The sequence below is a fragment of the Durio zibethinus genome, chromosome 6 (assembly GCF_047325235.1).
Source record: "Durio zibethinus cultivar Kanyao isolate XHJ-2024 chromosome 6, ASM4732523v1, whole genome shotgun sequence".
NCBI lineage: Eukaryota > Viridiplantae > Streptophyta > Magnoliopsida > Malvales > Malvaceae > Durio > Durio zibethinus.
Genome location: NC_143167.1, coordinates 11942595 through 11961397, shown reverse-complemented (window position 1 = coordinate 11961397; position 18803 = coordinate 11942595). Strand labels below are relative to the sequence as shown.

Below are 18803 nucleotides of genomic sequence, written 5' to 3'. Positions count from 1 at the left end.
GTGAAATACTAATAAATATAAATTAATCTAAATGAACTAAATAGCCTGAATAGACGTAAGGATTATCGTCAAACTGAAAATATAAAATAAAGTCCTAGATAACTTTACTAGCATATCTCCATTCTCCATCACTCTGTTCACTTAGATCCAAGAGGTTTGTATTACATTAATGAATTCATGTTAAATACCATAATGAATTTCGTGATTTATTTCCATATGTGAATCATATTCAAGTAGGTTCTGTTCTTATCAGTTTAATATTCAAGTAGGTTTGTATTGTGGTGTACTGTTATTTTGGTTTATATTAGTTTTGTTTGGTTCAACTTTGACTGGCCTAAGCAATTGGTCTATATGATGTATGCTGCAGTTGCCACTAAATGCGCTCCACTTTCACTGCCTAGCATTATACATGTTCACTTTTAACAAGTGAATTACGCCTCGCAAAACAGGAAATTGTAATAACAGTTAATCAATGTGGGCTACTTCCTGTCAACTTTTAAAATCCATTCTCTTTATTCTTCTTGGAATATTTTTCACATGCCTTCTACTTTTCTAATGCAATTTGTCATCTGACACCTTTTTGGTACTTTACAGTCTTAGCCTGATTAGTGTCGCTGGTGCTTATTGTGACCCATTTCCACAATCTTACTCATCATTGCTACTTATACTTTGATACTTCAACTCTTTTGGTGATTTTTGTGCTACAAAAACATTGGAAAAGAAAATTGTTTATGATGATGATAAGCATTTTTTCCAGATGTTATTTTTTCTTTGAACTTTCTGTAAAATTTAAATGATTTGGTGGCTTGATAACATTCGCTTGAGTTGGTCTTTATAGTTTTATCTCTGCAATTTTGGGATTTTTTTGGTACTATATTTTTCAGCATCTTGATTCAGGACAACTACTTTGAGGAAGCCTTGAAGATGAGAAACCTTTTGGAAGAATTTCATCATGATCATGGGATACGTGCTCCTACTATTCTTGGTGTCAGGGAACATGTATTTACAGGAAGGTAAGCTTGTATTAATTCTTTTCGGTTTTTTGATGTCTGACTGTGATTATCTTGACATCTTTACATCATGTATTATGTAAATGTGTGCAGTGTCTCCTCTTTAGCTTCTTTCATGTCCAACCAAGAAGGCAGCTTTGTAACACTAGGTCAACGTGTTTTGGCAAATCCTCTGAAGTAAGTGAATATTTGTAATAGAAGTGAGTTGTGTAACTTTTTAGACTCCTAATGCAAACTAATTGAAGATGCTATTTAATTTCCAGGGTCCGAATGCATTATGGCCATCCAGATGTTTTTGATAGGGTTTTCCATATAACAAGGGGTGGTATTAGCAAGGCCTCTCGTATTATAAACATAAGCGAAGATATCTATGCTGGTATACATGTTTACCTGATAAAAGATGATTATAATGGACTGGTTTGATAAATCTGTCAAATTTAGGACTCAAAACACATGAAACAATTTGTTGAAGTCCCCCTTATTATGAAGGGGAAATGCAAAACGCTATGGGCTGCTATGAAGTGTGGGCTGAATTTTTAGCCATCCCTCTTGTATCCATTTCTGCTTCTTCTCTTCCGTTTAGGCAATCTGAAACTGACAGTTGCTTTCAGTCTATTATGTTCTGAAATACTAGTTGAGTTTATAACATTTTTAGATCACGTTTTTCATCTATGGCCTTTTTATTTCATTTATTATTAACTTAAATTTCATAAGAAATCCTTCGAAACTTTGAAAACATTTTCTTAAAAGTAATTTTGATAAAGTATCTAAAATAGAAAGGATCAGACGTATAGAAGTCAGATAAGGCAGCTAGAAAAAGGATCGAAGTAGGACTATCATTTTAGTACAGAGGCAGTATGTTATTTGTCCTTTTCCTTATAAGTATTTCCTTATTTTAAGTGAAAATCTCATGGAGTGGCAAAGTTTTGTTGCTGTAGTATCTTGTGCTACTATTTATCAATTGTGTTTAGGTTAGTTTGAATTGTTTCTGGTAATTTTCTACTTAATAAACTTTGGGTGTTTATTGGTAGGGTTCAATTCTACTTTACGCCAAGGAAATATCACTCATCATGAGTATATTCAGGTATAAATGCTCTACCCTTTCCCTGGCCTTGATGGGGTTGGAGATATGCCAGTTGTAGAATAAAATTATGTAGGAGTTTTTCTATGGGTTTAGTTGTAACTATTATATATATATATATATAATTTAGAATAGTTAGGTTAGTATTACTTCTTTTCCAAGTATTAGGGCTTTGGTGTTATATGTGGCTTTTTTGCACTTTAATATGGTAATAGGTTCAGTTATAAGTACCCATGTTATTTTAGTTTTGAGTGCTTGGATTTATAAATTATTGATATTTTATGGGTATTTTAGAATTTGGTATTGATATTTGAGAATTTGGATTATTTATTTAGTGTTTGGATTTAGATTACTTGTTCTATATCAGATCTTTTCAATTTACACACCATTGACATGTGAGTTTTCAACTGGAATCTATAGGTTGGCAAAGGAAGAGACGTTGGGCTCAATCAGATTGCTTTGTTTGAAGGGAAAGTTGCTGGTGGTAATGGTGAACAGGTTCTTAGTCGAGATGTATACAGGCTTGGGCAGCTCTTTGACTTCTTCCGAATGATGTCATTCTACTTTACCACTGTGGGATACTATTTTTGTACCATGGTATGTGACTGTTGCGTAACTGCTTTTACTTGTTAGATGATGCTAAGTGTAGAATGAGACTGAATTGAGCTATGCATGTGTATATTCATTTAGTAAATCTATATTTTTATCAATATTCATGCTGTAGTCATAGGATTCAAGCAGAATGGTTGAGGTGGCTAAGTGCATTGGGTGTGTTGTGTGATCATAACATGCCTTTAAAGTTAAAGATGTTGTATAAAACAACTCTAAGGCCTGTGTTGATATATAGAACTGAGTGTTGGATCGTTAAGAAACAATATGAGAAGAAAATGAGCATAGTTGAGATGAGGATGCTTAAATTGAATCAGAAATGAAAGATTCGAGGAAAATTAAGGGTAGTCTGAATTGAGGAAAAGATGAGGGAGAGCTGTTTGAGATGGTTTAGACATATGAAACGAAGGTCTATCTGTGCAGCAGTTACAAGAATTGAGCTTTTAGATTTAGGAGAAACTAAAATTTCTTGAGGTAGAGAACAAAAGATGTGGATGCAAGTAATAAGAAATGATATGAGAGTTAAGGAAGTAGATGAAAAAGTTGCTTTTGACAAAAATGAGTGGCGCAAGAAGATTCAAAACTAAGACCTAACATGATTCCTTTTTTGGCCTTTCATTCAGCGGACCTCAGAGTTATTGGATATAAGGCTTAGTTTGTTGTTGTTGTATTCATGCCATAGTATTAGTGTTTGCCATCATCATATTGTTAGCTTCACATATGGATTTTATACATGCTTGTGGGGTACAAATTGGTTTTACCATAAAAATGTGATATTATTATCAGAAATCCATGTCTGTTATATGGACAAAAAATTGCATGCCGTTTTGGTGCCCTTTGATTTATGCTCCTCTCTTTCATATATACTTTCAATCTCTTCAAACTGTCAGCTATAGATGGGTTTTTCCTCCAAGCAAGAGAACCTAATGCAGTTAATACTTTGATGCAACTTGATGCATCTGTGGCATTAAAAATTTTGATTTTCATTGCAGAAAAAAAATTAATATATTTTTTTTTTTGGCAGTTAACTGTGCTGACTGTATATATTTTCCTTTATGGAAGGGCTTATTTGGTAAGTTTGATTTGTATATACATTGTCTGCTCAATTTCGTATGCTTGTATAATTGTTATTATAGCATGCTTCTGATCTTAGAGTTTAGGCAATAGAAGAAGGCTGAAAGTAAATGGTTGCTTGCTTAGGTTAGTGGAAAATACTAGCTTAGTACTCCATTCGACCAATAAACAATTGATGGGTCTCATATATGTGAACAAGGATGCATTTGAAGATGATAATATAAATGCTGTGGTGAGGGGCTAAATCTATAAATTGGATTAGAACATACATACATACATACATACATACATACATGCATACATCACGCAGACAGACATGCATACATACATACACACATACATGCATGCATACGTATATACATACATGCACACATCATGCACATAGACATGTTTATTTTACATAATCATGTAAAAATAAAAAAGAGTTGTGAGCTTTCAAACTTTCAGCTCAAACCCAATCATCACATCGTGGCCATTGCCGTTCAGCTAAATTTCTACAAATTTTAACTACAATTTACACAAACTAGGTAATTCCTTAAATGTAGTAAATGTCTTTACTGAGATTATACAATATGTTTGCTCTTTTTCTTTTCAGTCTGAAAGTGGTGCTTTTTTTTATTTAAATTCAGTGTAGCATTATGACTTGCAGTTTTCTTGCTAATTTTCAGTTGTCCTTGAATATTGTGTTGTTCACATGTACATGAGTATGTGCATTTGTGTGTATACATGTTATGATTGCTTTGCTGGGTATTGATCCAAAATTTTATTTTAGGCACTATCTGGAGTTGGTGAAACAATGCAAGTAAGAGCGCAGATAACCAAGAACACTGCTCTTGAAACTGCTCTAAATACTCAGTTTCTCTTTCAAATTGGTATCTTTTCGGCTGTGCCAATGGTTTTGGGTTTCATCTTGGAGCAAGGTTTCCTAAGGGTAATTGGTTATTCTGCATGTATCTCACTTACTTTTGCTGTTATATGATCCATTTTTACTGATCTATGTTCTTAGATGAATGTGTATCTGATAATGGAGAACATAAATTCTTATTTATATTCTAAATTTCTAATAATGAATTAATTTCAATGTCAGTTAATTTTTTCCCCAATCTGTTCCCACACCATTGGTTGAATTTATCATCTTGGTTTCAAGTTTTTTTTTTTTTTTTTTTGCACAATTCAACAGAGTTATGGCTGGGTATGTCATTCAGTTATTGTATGAGGTTCTTTTTTTGGTGTTTTTATGAATTTTACATTCTTGGTGTGTTCTAGTGAGAACTATGTCCTGTAGTTCAGGTGAATAATAAATCTGTGAAAATTCCATGACATTTTATTGCTAAGTTGGATTTAGAATCTGTATTGGCTTAAGACCTGAGAGATTATATTGAAAGATGTGATGGTGATTTATTATACTGATCCTTGCCCATGTTGCTCATTTCAAAGTTTAAAGCATTATGCTAAATGGCTAATGTGATCTATTCCATTTTCTTTCCTTTTTGTTTAGAAACTATCTTACTTTTTTTTCTAATGCCTAAACAAAATTAAATCCAGACCTGAAGAAACTATTTGAAACTCATGTTGTTCCTACGTAAGCCCCATTCCTTCAAGAAAAATTACTTCTTTTAGTTACTATTATAATTGGCTTTCACTGGTGGAAGATGAAATGCTTCAGATCATAATCAGTATTCAAAATTTGGACAAAAATGGTCTTTTGAGCAAAATATCTTCTAGCATCAAAGAAACCATTTGTTTCAATCTCCATTGACGTGTGTAATTCTTCCTCATTGTTAAATATAGACATTATCTGGTTAGTTTGTATTTGCGATTCTTACTGTTTATTGAATCTTTTGAAGTACTTGTCCTCCAATGAGATGGCTGTTTTTACTGTTTAATATTTTATGGATTAAGCAGTTAGACTTTCTGTCTGCATGGCATACTGTTTTGAAATTTTCTACTTATAAGTGGAAGAAATTTGCCTTATTAATCTGTGCGTGTCTTATTATGTGATTTTGATTCTGCAGGCTGTTGTCAGTTTTATCACAATGCAACTACAGCTTTGTACCGTTTTCTTCACATTCTCTCTGGGTACAAGAACTCATTATTTTGGTCGCACAATCCTGCATGGTGGTGCAAGAGTATGTTTTGTCTCCTACCCGATTCACCTGTTTCTTTGTTTATTAAAGTTTTGGGGTCTAGGTTTGGGATATAGATATTAATGCTTGTTTCTTAACAGTATCAAGCTACGGGTAGGGGTTTTGTGGTCCGCCACATAAAATTTTCTGAGAACTACAGACTTTATTCTCGCAGTCATTTTGTTAAAGGGTATGTCTCCTCTGTCTCTCTCTCTATATATATATGTGTGTGTGTGTGTGTGTGCACGCATGTGGCCATGTGAGTGCAAATGTGTGCATGTTTATTTTTACTGGACCAACCATATTAAGTTAAGCTTATGTGCTGCATTCAGGCTAGAAGTTGTGCTTTTGTTGGTGGTGTACCTTGCATATGGGTATAATGAAGGTGCATTGTCATACATTCTTCTTTCAATTAGCAGCTGGTTTATGGCTCTTTCATGGCTTTTTGCCCCCTATTTGTTCAATCCATCTGGATTTGAGTGGCAAAAGTAAGGAATCTTCTTGTATTTTTATTATTTTTAGAAGTGGGATCCTACCTAATTAGGTGAGTACCTCTTTTATCATTTTTTCAGGATTGTAGAGGACTTCAGAGATTGGACGAATTGGCTACTTTACAGAGGTGGAATTGGAGTTAAGGGAGAAGAAAGCTGGGAAGCTTGGTGGGATGAAGAACTGGTATTCCCTTTTGTTCTTAAATATACCTGTTGAACAACTCTTTAGTTGATGTGTTTGTTCTATAAGTTACTGGAGTTATTTCTGATGCATAGGCAATATGTATTAGTGATTCATAAATGTGAAACTTTGTCTTTGTTATTATGATACATGGAGCTTAAGTATCTGTTCTGTCTAGTCTCAGTCTCTTGTGTATAAGTTCTACGATAGTATATTGTTGAATACATAACTTCATAGATGCTCATAGGTTTGCTTTTCACTGGAAATCTGGTTCTCAAATACATTTATTATTTGCAAATTTATTGTACAGAGTTATGAATTTCTTATCCCTAGTTAAGCTCACTATGCCTTCATTGTAATTCAGTTATTAAAAATTTTCTAGCATCATCACTTATTTCTTGATTTTCTGGTTCAACTTGTAATTCATAGTTGATTAGTGTGTTTCATATAAATTTCTTGTTTTAACTGAGGTGGGATTAAATATTTGCAACCACAGGCGCACATCCGTACCCTGAGAGGAAGAATATTTGAGACTATTTTAAGTCTCAGATTTTTCATCTTCCAGTATGGCATTGTCTACAAGCTTCGTGTACAGGGAACAAATACTTCATTGATGGTAACAACTCAACTCTTTTGATGACACCGTCATTGCTGAATCTTTGGCCAAAAGTTGTTTTGGTTGTTAAAATGCTTATTAGCCACTTTATGTAGTGAATTCTCTTGATCCATTCCCCTCCATTGCCATTTCTCAGAAGCCTATCTCAAAAAGTTTTATGCTATTTGTATCTTCTAAACTGAAAGGAAAAAGATGTGCCCTTATGGTGGGTATATAGAGAAGTTTGGATTTGAAGTTAGAGTTAAATAGTTAGGAGGAAAAAAGTCCTGTCTCTTTTGGCATTGGAGTCATGATGTATTTTATACGTCTATCTCTGTTTCTTTTTTGGAGATTTTCAGCAAATTTGGAAGGGATTTGTCATGAATGTGTCACCTTGCATTGTTTGTTTTAAACATGAAAGTGAATTATCATGGTATAATTCCCTATTAGGTCACTGTACTAGTACCAAAAGTGTATTTTAGTTTACACAACTGATTGCTGATGCAATTAAATTTACGATCATTTCATTTTCTTGTTAAGAGGGCCACACAAATATTCTAAAAATGAGTTTGTGCACATTTATTAGTGTATATGCATGCAGAAAACCGTAGCTGGGCATAGGCAAGAAGCAATCTAGTTTCAATGTAAATTTCTCAATGCAAAGTATGCAAATATGTCTCGTTAACTATAGTATCAATGTGTAGCTTTGCAAGTAAAATATTCTGTCATAGAAGTTTCAAATTTATGGACTAAACCTTTACTGTATTTGTGGCAAAATACATTGTTGGCTACTTGGTAGATCTAGTATTAGTGAGCAGTGTTCTTGAGCTATCAATAAATTTATTGAATTAGCAATAGGAAGATATGATAGTAGTTTATGATTCTGATCATATGGGGCCTTTTTCTTTCTTGATTTTCTACTAATGTGATTTCATGTTTAACGATTATCTAGTATTGAAGTGATTACCAAGTATATGTATATGTAAATAAAAGTGATCTATTTCTATTTTTGATCACTGGAAGCTTCTGGCCAAAGTGGCACTTATATTTGCTTTTTATGTTTGAAGAAAAGATGTGAAATGCTAACATAAAGTAATGGAAAAAGGAGAGGAATAGAGGCAGTGGGTTTTATGCCTTCTCTATATAGAGTTCTTACTTCCTTTGGGATTGGTTTGATTTTGCATAGAATTTGGACCATTGAAGACTATAGGGAAGATTAATTTCTGTGACTTGAATTGCCTGTATCTCTGTAGGTTTATGGCCTGTCCTGGGTTGTGCTTGCCGTGCTTATACTCCTTTTCAAGGTTCGTTACGGGTGTTTTTTTTTTTTTAAAGCATTATTATTATTATTTATTATTTAGAGACTGATGGATGACATTTGGTTTGTAAAATGTATTTTGCCTCCGTTTAAACAGGTATTCACCTTCAGCCAGAAGATTTCAGTTAATTTCCAGCTTCTGCTGCGCTTCATTCAAGGGCTCTCCTTCTTGGTTGCCATAGCTGGTTTAGCTGCTGCAGTTGTGTTTACAAACTTGTCTATCCCAGACATATTTGCTAGCATCTTAGCATTTGTGCCGACTGGATGGGGAATCCTTTCTGTGAGTTTGTCTTCATGTCTAATAACCTCCCAAAATACAAGAGTTTGGATAATGTGGTGTTTGTGTGAATTGTGTGGGTGATCTTCTGATTCTCTTTTGTTAACATGAAATCATAAAAAACTATTTGCAGATCGCTGCAGCTTGGAAACCATTGGTGAAAAAGCTAGGATTGTGGAAGTCAATCCGCTCAATAGCACGTTTATATGATGCTGGAATGGGAATGCTCATCTTTGTTCCTGTTGCATTTTTGTCATGGTTCCCATTCGTATCAACATTCCAGACGAGGCTTATGTTCAACCAAGCGTTCAGCCGAGGGTTGGAAATTTCTCTTATCCTTGCCGGAAACAATCCCAACACCGGGATTTGATGACATTTTATTGCTAGGCTATTATTGATTGTTATTTGTGTATCTCAGATCTGTGTTTACCTTTGCTTTATTAATGTATTTCGGGTTTAAAAGAATTATGGAAAATTATCTCACTAGCTATTCGCTCCCTAAGTACATGCTTTAATTATGCACAATTATTTATTGTAAATAACACCAAGTAAATTAAATGCCCCCTACATTATTTGAAACTTCAAAATATATTAACAACTTAATATATAATATATATACATATATATTATATGTATATATATTAGCTTGCATCAGCAAAGTTAATGAATGATAACCGACGAGGTTAGTAATTGCATCAATATTTATTAACAAATAGTAATTGAAAATATTATTAATTTAACCAATATTATCAATGATCACCGAACTCTTATGAATTATATTGAGGGGATTTAAATTTAAATTTTATACGGATCATTTGTATAATTTTATAATTAGTTTCATTCATCATAATTAATGTCATGACAGCAAATTTAACAGAGAATAATAGATATTGTTAATAATTTGATCAATATTGTCAAAATTAACGAAGATTAAATTTTTATTGGTTATACTAAAAGAGTTAAAAAGTTCAAAATTTATGTCATAACAAGAACCATTAGCATAATTTTGACTTATAAAATAAATATTAAAAGTGTCTATGAAACGGGATGAGTTGATTTAAACATGATATTAATATCTTACATGCTAATGCAAGTCGACTCAACAAATTGAATTTCAAAATTTACCCAAACTCATCCACTTAATCAATGGTATTGTCCAAATTCGCTCAAAATCAGTCAAAAAATTCTTTATAAAGAAAATAAAAACATGTTATTTTTTTTTATTTAACTTTTAATACTTTTTATTTTTCTTTTAGTAAATTTTTAAATATAAATAACTTAACATATTTTATAATATTTATACTACAATATTATATGTATATCATTTATGTATTATAAATATAAAATATATCTTATATAATTTATCGGGGCGAACTTAAACTTTTAATGTTAGAGTCAAGGTCCAATTCATTTTAGAAATGGACCTCATAATTTGGATAGTAGCTCAGGCTTCAAACAGGTCTTATAACGACCTTTTTATTACTTTTTTTTCGTCCACCGAGTCCGATGACTACTTGCCTCATCAATATATCATGTCTCTCCCATCTGCCGGATGCGCATGTGCCATGCTATTATAAATTTGAGTACCTTTGCATTAAAGTCGTGATAGGAAAAAAATTCTCATATCAGTTAATTTGAATATTTTAGGCACACACGAAATAAAAAGCTAGTTCGTCTCTTTTTAATTAATTTTAAATTAAATGTTTAATATTTTATCAGAGTAGATATTACTGTCATTTATTATCTGTTCCATTATAGATTATTGTCTAACTTATTTTAAGCTCATGCTACTTAATTCTTATTATGCATACTTAATAATAATAAAAAAAATTAAATTATTTTTTAATGATAAAATATGTTGTTAGTATTTTTATAAAAAATTAAACCTATGAGCCTCAATATATATAAGACTAATAATTTATTATGCATACTTAATTCTTTTTTGTTGACTTATATTCTAATATATTAAAGATAATAAAAGTTCACATTTGGAAATCCAAATGATACTATATATTTTTTTATATTATAAGAAATTCAACTTATTCTAAATGTTTTTTAAAAAATTTTCACACCTCTAAAAATTTTGTAAAAAAATAATAGCATAGTAAAATGTTGAATAAAAAATTACCTTTTTTGAATTATTTGGTAAAAATAACTATCATTTACCATAAACCCTACAATACTTATATCTATCAAAACATTGAAACTAAAGAGTTACTTCTATCAATTTTTCTTTACTTGGATTGTAATTAGCTCCTGTTCAAGTTAAATCATGAAAGTGATAATATCAAAGTAACAAACTTAATATCATAATGACAAAAAAAAAAAATCATATCTCTAAGAAAAGAAATAAATCAGTTTACTTCATACAAAAAATAAAAATAAAATGCATACTTGATACAATAGGATAAGTGATCACTTTTCTCTAATTAATCACTAAGCTTGCGCTTTTATTTGATGATAAAGTATAATGGGAATTTGAAATATAAATCGATGTCATAACAAAAACTAAAAAAAATGTATAAAGATATGTACAATATATATATATATATAGTTTAAACTATAATAGAACTAATAACAATAGTCAAAACTTAAAAAGAAATCCAAAACATGAAATTTTCAAGAAATTTTGCTTAATTTTAAAATTTCTTTTCAAAATGAGTTTTTTTCAAAAAATAAATCATTATACAACTATGATGAAAAATTAATCTAAAACATCTTAACACAAAAGAAAAAAATAAAGCAGTATTTAAAATAACACAAAACCAAATATAAAGTAATTTTTACATTTAATCTATCTATATATAATATCACAAACAAAAAGAAAGAGAACCTAAGCTATGTTTATTGTACGGCAAAAGAATATCACAACAAAGGGAAAAAAATATTGTAGGGATACAATTTATTTCTTAAGCATTCCAAAACACCCTTATTTATAGGATTGTCTTGAAAATAATTATGAGATGATATGTAACTTTTGAATATCTAATTGACTAAAATGCATTTAAGAACCAAATTAAGATCAATAATAGTATTTTAAATTAAGAGTAATTTATGCTTGACAATTAAAATAATCAAATATATTATGTATTTAACTTGTTTGGGAGAAATAAAAAAAAATAAGGATTTTGAAATTAGTGTAATAATGGTAATGAAATTCATTTTATTTGATATATTCCAAAATTAATTTTAATTGATTTGATCATCGATTAATCATTTTAAAATTAATATATATACATATTAAATGTGTATACATAGCTTAAAAAGTGGTGTAACTAAATAGGTCATAGATTTTAAAATTGGAAAGTGAATTTTTTTTTACACAAATATAATTTAAGAGTTGAATATTATAATTGAAAAACTAAAACACAAAATTATCCTATGATAATGGCAATCAAAGTTTTATTAGCTTTAATATGAATTTAATTGAGATAGATTTAAGGCAAATAATAATAGATAATAAATGTAATTAATTTAATTTTTTAAAAATAATTCAAATAAAATAAAATATAGGACACATGGTGATTTTTCAAAGTCGTCCACATGCTAATGATATAGGTCATCCACATTGAAATTTTTCTTTTTTGGCAAAAGGTTTTGACTTTTATATATTTATATAAGATATAATAAAGATTACTCTATCTATTATCAATTGATTTTAGATGAAATATTAAACACGGTACATTCATTTTAAAGGAAATACACTTTTCCTATTAATTTTTTAGCAAAAGCCAAATCAAAATTCTTCACAAAAGGATAAAAAACTCTAATCATTTTAACCATATTCATATTCTTTTATTACACGTTTCTATTGATCAAACAACAATTAGTACCACCCTTGTTCAGGGTAGACAACAACAAGTGGCTCAAGCCTTCAAATAAAAAAATTTTGAATTTATGTGTTATAGTTAAAGTTTAAAGAGCATTCATTGATCCAGTTTATTTTTTGCTGAGATTAGTATTGATTTTATTGGTTATTGTCACTATCATAATGGAAAAAATATTTTCAATAATAAATAGTTTAAAAACTTGTTTGTGTAATCGAATGTAGATCAATAGCTAAATGATAGTTTAATTGTGCCTATTGAAATAAAGCTATTCAAAAGTATTGATAATGAAGCTATTATACACTGTTTCGAAAGTATGAAAGTGCATTTAGGATAATTGTAAAATTTTTACAATTATGACTGCATATATAAGTGTTTTTTTTAGTATTATTATTTTGCTATTATTAGTTTTTATAATTTAATATATTTGAACTAAGTTTTCACTAAATAAAATTTTTGGTTTTGCCATTGGAGAGCAAAACTTTCTATGTAAGTAAAAAAAATTAGGGTTAAATATAAAAATGGTTCATGTACTATACATTTTCTGTTAGTTTGGTATCTCAAGAAATAAAATTTTCAGTTTGAATTCTAACTTTCATTTTGTCAACTATTTTGGTACTTGAGACTAATACCGTCGGTTAACTTGCTGATGTGGCACAAACATCTAATAAAATGCTAAGACATGTCAAAAAGTTTGGTCAATGGTATATAGACACCTTATTTTGTCCAAGAAATTTTTGAAATAAAAAATGGGCTTTCATTGCTATTAGTCTTAATTGATCTTTATTTTGAAATAACAAAACATTAAGCTAAATAAGCTTGATCAAGATTTTGAAAAAGATTTATTTAGTACATGTTCTTAAGTTTTATTATTTAGGAACTAAATAAATAATATGATTTTCAAAGTTTAAACAAACCTTTTTTTTTTATGTTTTCTTATTTCTCAAATCAAAACTATCTTTAAATATTATTTATTTGAGCTTAAATGAAAATTCAATTGTTGTTTTTAAAGTGAACTTATTCATTTTGGACTTAATACAATTTTGATAATATTGGTTTTGAGAAATAGATTAACTTAAGAAAGTTGTTTTACAAGAATAAAGTTTTCCAACTTGAATTTGTTTTATTTTTTTTTTGTATTAATTCACAAAATTTTAATATTTGAATTTTATATGGTTGGAAAGCTCTTTGAGTCTACTTTCTAATGAATCAAACAAAATCCAAATCCAAATTTTTTTAAAAAAGATTTTAAATTTTTACTAGACACTATACAACTATCTAAAACTTCACAAGAGATTTAAAAATTCACTATAATTTTTATACATTGAATTAGATAATGAATTTTTTATGGATAGAAAGACCCTTAAGCTTAGTTTCTAAATCTTCAAATGGTTCTTGATTTGGAGTTGTATAACTCAAGATATGATTAAATTAGTAAGTAGAGTGTAAAACAAAAGACAACAAGTGGTATTGTTCATCTAGAATTCTTCAGTATCCAAAATCTAGCTAACCTAATCGATCAGGTACCAAACCAATCGATCCCCTCAATTGTAATGGTTAAAAATTGAGTAAAATTCAAGAACCAATTGATCTCCTATTAAAACCAATCGATCCATTCATCTCAAATAAGCTCTAATAGCTAGTTTAAAATGAGGAAAACATGGTTTTTCATTTCTCAAGTATTTCCAACGGCTATTTCCTCAATTCCTTTATAAATTGGGCATTCTAACAAACCAAGAAGGTTGATGAATTAAGAGAGCAAAAACCAATAAGCTACATTTTCATTCTTTCAAAGAATCAAGAGTTGTTACAGCTTAAAATTAATATATTTTATATTTATTGTATCCAAACTATATTTTGTTGTTCATTCATTATATTTCTTTGTACATCATTAGGCAAACACTTTGGTACTTGAATTCGAATTTTCATTTTGACATCCATTTTGGTGCTTAAGATTAACACCGTCAATCAACTTGCTGATGTGGTATAAACATCTAATAAAATGTTAAGATGTGTCAAAAAGTTTGATTAGTGGTATGTAGACACCCTATTTTGTCTAGAAAATTTTTGAAATGAAAAAACGACATTGATCGCAAATTGGGCGTTAATACAAAAAATGAATTTTGAGCCCAAGAATTAAAAGCTCAAAAATTATAATTTTGGTTTTAGTTTTAATCCCGGTTTTAATTTTAGTTTTAATTTTAATTTTGGTTTTAATTTTAGTCTTAATTTTGATTTTGATTTTCATTATTTTTAGTCAAAGAGTAAAAAAGTAAAAAGTAAAAAAATAGAATAAGAAAATAAGAAAAAAATTTATTTTTTGGTAAAATCATTGGATATCTTGGCATTAATCTCAAAAATTAAATCTGAAAATTAAATCACAAGATTTTACAAGGGAAAAGTAAGGACAAATTATTGGATTTATGATTGGATGATTTTGGGAATCCTAATATGTCATAAGAAATCAATTCATCATAAATCAAATCACATCATTTGGTTGAATTAGTTTTTTTCAAAATTAAAAGAGATTGAATCCCTATATAAACCCATTCCAACACACAACACAAAATTGGGGCAATCAGCAACAAAAAGCAATTAGTAATTGAAAGTAGTTGTAGCGTTGAAATATTTTAGGTTTTTGGGTTTTGGAAATTGAATTTTTGGTGTTTTTGTTTGATTCTTAGAGTTTCTAAAATTTGAGGAGTTTAAATTTCTTGATTTTGTTTAATTTCTGGTTTAGGTTTGATTTTTTGGAGCTTTAGGATTATTGGGTCCTAGATTTGTGTTTTGATTTTTTTTTGGAAAATTATGGTTGAATAGGAATTTTTTGGGTTTTTGTTTGAATTTTTGGGTTTTGTATGAATTTTTCGTTGATGCCTTGAATTTTTTGATGGAATCCACGATGGTCGGAAGAAGGATAGTGCTGGATTCTAGGTTTGCAAAATTTCTAGAAAAAAGTTTGAATTTGCTGACGGCTAGTTGAATTTTTTAGCCCCAAAATTTGAGAATTTTGGTCGGTATCTAGATTTTGTTGAATTTTCCAATAAACTTCTAAAAAGAGAAATCAAAGAAAAATCAACCTAGATAGAGAAAGCAGATGGTCGGTTTATGAAAAAAGGCTGAAAAGTACCTTGATATCATGGCAAAATGATGCAATTTCTAGGGTTAAGATCTGCGTGAACCTGAGTGTGACCGACGTGCCTACCCATTTTTGACTCGACATGTAGTGCAAGTTTTTTCTTTTTTTTTTTCCTTTGATATTTGATTCGATTTTTTTATTTTGGATTTGATTTTTTTTAATTTTTTAATTATTTAAATTGTTGATTAAATTAATGTGGCGTGAAAAAGAAAAAAATAGTTTATTTTTGCAAGATAATTTTATAAAAAAATTTTTCTTATAAAGAAAAAAGGTTTTCAAAATAAATTTATGAGTCCTACCAAATTATTGGAGGATTTTTCATGAATTAAAAATTTTTTTTATGAATTCTACCAAATTATTGGAGAATTTTATAACCTAATTTTGTGAAAAAAAAAAAGTTTTCATAAAATCCTACCCAATATCTTGAAAGATAATTTTTAATAAAAAATCTTACAAATATATTAAAAGATATTTCTAAAAATAAATTATTTTTTATAAAAATTATATTTTGAATCTCGACGATGGAATTATTAAGAGTGTTACAAATAACAATCTCTCTGTAAATTCTTAAATGAAAAAATCTTTTCTAAATTTTACCAACATATTGGAGAATTTAGATAACAATTTTCTATACAAAGGTTCTAAATCTCATTGTCACAAATAAAATGTTTTTATAAAAATTAAATGAATCCAATGGTAGAGCCTCTTAAGAGTTGGACCTTAGTCTTTATAAATACTTTTAGGGTGAGAAAACTATCTTAAATTACTATAAAACTATTAGAGTAATTGGAGGATCAATTTTTAATAATTAAATTATTTAGCAAATTATAAACCTATTTTAAGGCTTGGATAACTTGAAATCAAATTGGTACCATCCTTTTGACAAGCACTATAAATGTGCTATAATCTTCATCTCGTGTAACTGCACTCTCGAACCTAAATATGATTTTGTAAGACTAAAACTTATCATTTAAAGATACCTAAGTTGAGCTAAGGACTCTTCTTTAAAATGGGACAGATTAAGTTAGATGACCAATTGCACCTAAATAAAAAAAAATTTGGTGGTGACTTTCTTAAATCTACATCTAGCTATAGGTCTATAGATTTATACTTTATAACAATTTTGGCAACTTTATTAGGAAAATCTAAGAGTCAAACCAGTAAATGATTTTATGTTAGCCACGCCTAACTTAATAAATTTCAAATTTATTTTCTTGTCTACATTTTATTATTTATTTATTATTACTATTTGTCGTATCTTTAATTCAATTGCATATGTATAACATAAGCTCTACACTTGAGCTCCGTCCTTTATGAGGGAGTAAAGTACTTATGCATTCATTAGATTTCATGTCTCTGCATAGACTACTAAAATACTTTTATTCAAATTGAACTTTTTTCATTTGTTGCCTATAATGGGTGAGGATTTTGGTTTCTTACTAGTTTATAATGGACAATGTAATGAGCAATTTGAGAACCTTTGGACTGTCAAACCTTTGAACTTAGCATATAAATAAACCCTAAGGATTCGAACCTAAGTTAGAGCCCTACCTCCTCTTATGTTAGAAAATCCTAAATAAGACACATGATAGGACATTTATCATTACTCTGCTTGTAAATTTATATGTTGTTCTTTATATATATTATGTGTATACTAACCTTTTTCTTGTATTATGCATGCATTCACATCATTAAATTTATTATAAGAAATAATTGCCACAAAATAATTTTAACAAAAATAATATTGGTCATATCTATGGAGAGCCTAGCAGTGTCTTTTACTGGCCTAAAAAGAGAGCCCAAAGAGTTGAAACTTACAAACAAAAGGCTAAAAAGGGAAGTTCAAGCACTCAAACAAGAAAAAGATGAATTGAAGAGTTTGTTCACTGACCTTAATACCATAATCATTCAACACTTGAGAGCTAGTCCAACTTTTGAAAGAAAATGGATAGTTACAAGCAAAGCTGTAAGAAAGTGAGGTGGTGCTCTTTATGGCACAAAGGCACATCCAAATGTTGAATGAGGTTGTGGTTGAAATTGAAACATAATGGGGGCTATGAATGAAGATTGTGAGCAAGTAAAAGAGGTTTATGTGAGAAAGCATGATCAGTTAGAGTACCTATTTGACCAAATCACTGTGGCTACTTATAAAGCCAAGGATATGAAAGAAAAGGTTAAAGAATGGAAAACAAAGGTGCCACCAGTGGGAGCACATGGCTAAAAACTACAAATCTTTAATGAAGTGCAAAACCAATATCGACAAATCAAGAATTTCTTTCCTCAATAAATTCTAAAATTTTCATGAATGTAATATTAGATTTGATTAGAAATAACTTTTAATTCAATAAAGATTTTCTTTGTTAACAATTGTTATGTGGTATATCCTTCTTATTGTATTCATGCATTGTTGTATTTATTTTTATGCATGATTAGATGGTTTCATAAACATCACTCTAAATATGCATCCTAATTAAGGTACATAAAGTTCAAGAATAGCTTGACCAACTTATTACCAATATAACATCTGTGCTTCAACCAAAAAAATAGAGCAAGAGAATGTAAACTACTTTGAAAAAATAGAAAAGACCCAAGAAGAGCTCAAAAGAGATTTAAATAAAATTCTTGAAATATTGGGCAAGCTAAACAAAGGGAAGGCAATAGAAGATGATGCTAGCCCTAAAGACCATCCATTGCAGATGTTGTAAACCCTCTGTATCCTTTTGCCCAATTTACCCAAATCATACCACCATAACATTTCACATTCTTTACAGGGTATACTTACTCAAAAAAACCATCTACATTAAGCTAAGGGAATATCCAAAGCTATATTAACCTATCTTCATTGAAAAGATAGTAGAGCTAATCTAAGTTCCTACTTGGTATGATCCAAAAGAAAAGTTGAAATGAAAAGTGTTGAATCTTTGGAGGACTTCTATGGGGATTAAAAAATAAACATGATTGATGAGAGATACGAGCTATGGTGGGAATTAATTTTTACGATTCCATAAATGCTGTTGGGCTTTTTCTAGTCTCAGATGTTACGGTTCTCTCAAAATTTAAAGTTTTGATGTTTGA

General features: G+C 29.6%; 1 protein-coding gene across 8 annotated transcripts in view; it reads left to right on the top strand.

Moving 5' to 3' along the window:
- GSL10 (glucan synthase-like 10) overlaps positions 1–9227 on the top strand; it is a 40407-nt gene extending 31180 nt beyond the window's left edge. For 5 of the 8 annotated variants that reach the window (XM_022873811.2, XM_022873808.2, XM_089762134.1 and 2 more), the window contains 15 exons: positions 898–1013; positions 1104–1187; positions 1274–1386; positions 2042–2094; positions 2512–2688; positions 3725–3772; positions 4547–4705; positions 5790–5903; positions 6002–6090; positions 6233–6388; positions 6473–6575; positions 7069–7188; positions 8421–8471; positions 8583–8765; positions 8896–9227. In XM_022873811.2, coding sequence (XP_022729546.2) covers positions 898–1013; positions 1104–1187; positions 1274–1386; positions 2042–2094; positions 2512–2688; positions 3725–3772; positions 4547–4705; positions 5790–5903; positions 6002–6090; positions 6233–6388; positions 6473–6575; positions 7069–7188; positions 8421–8471; positions 8583–8765; positions 8896–9132 — 1803 coding nt within the window. In that variant the 3' untranslated portion in view covers positions 9133–9227. The remainder of the gene's footprint in view (positions 1–897; positions 1014–1103; positions 1188–1273; positions 1387–2041; positions 2095–2511; positions 2689–3724; positions 3773–4546; positions 4706–5789; positions 5904–6001; positions 6091–6232; positions 6389–6472; positions 6576–7068; positions 7189–8420; positions 8472–8582; positions 8766–8895) is intronic. The other 3 variants (XM_022873810.2, XM_022873812.2, XM_089762133.1) reach the window with 3 other exon arrangements.
- The last annotated feature ends 9576 nt before the right edge of the window (positions 9228–18803 follow it).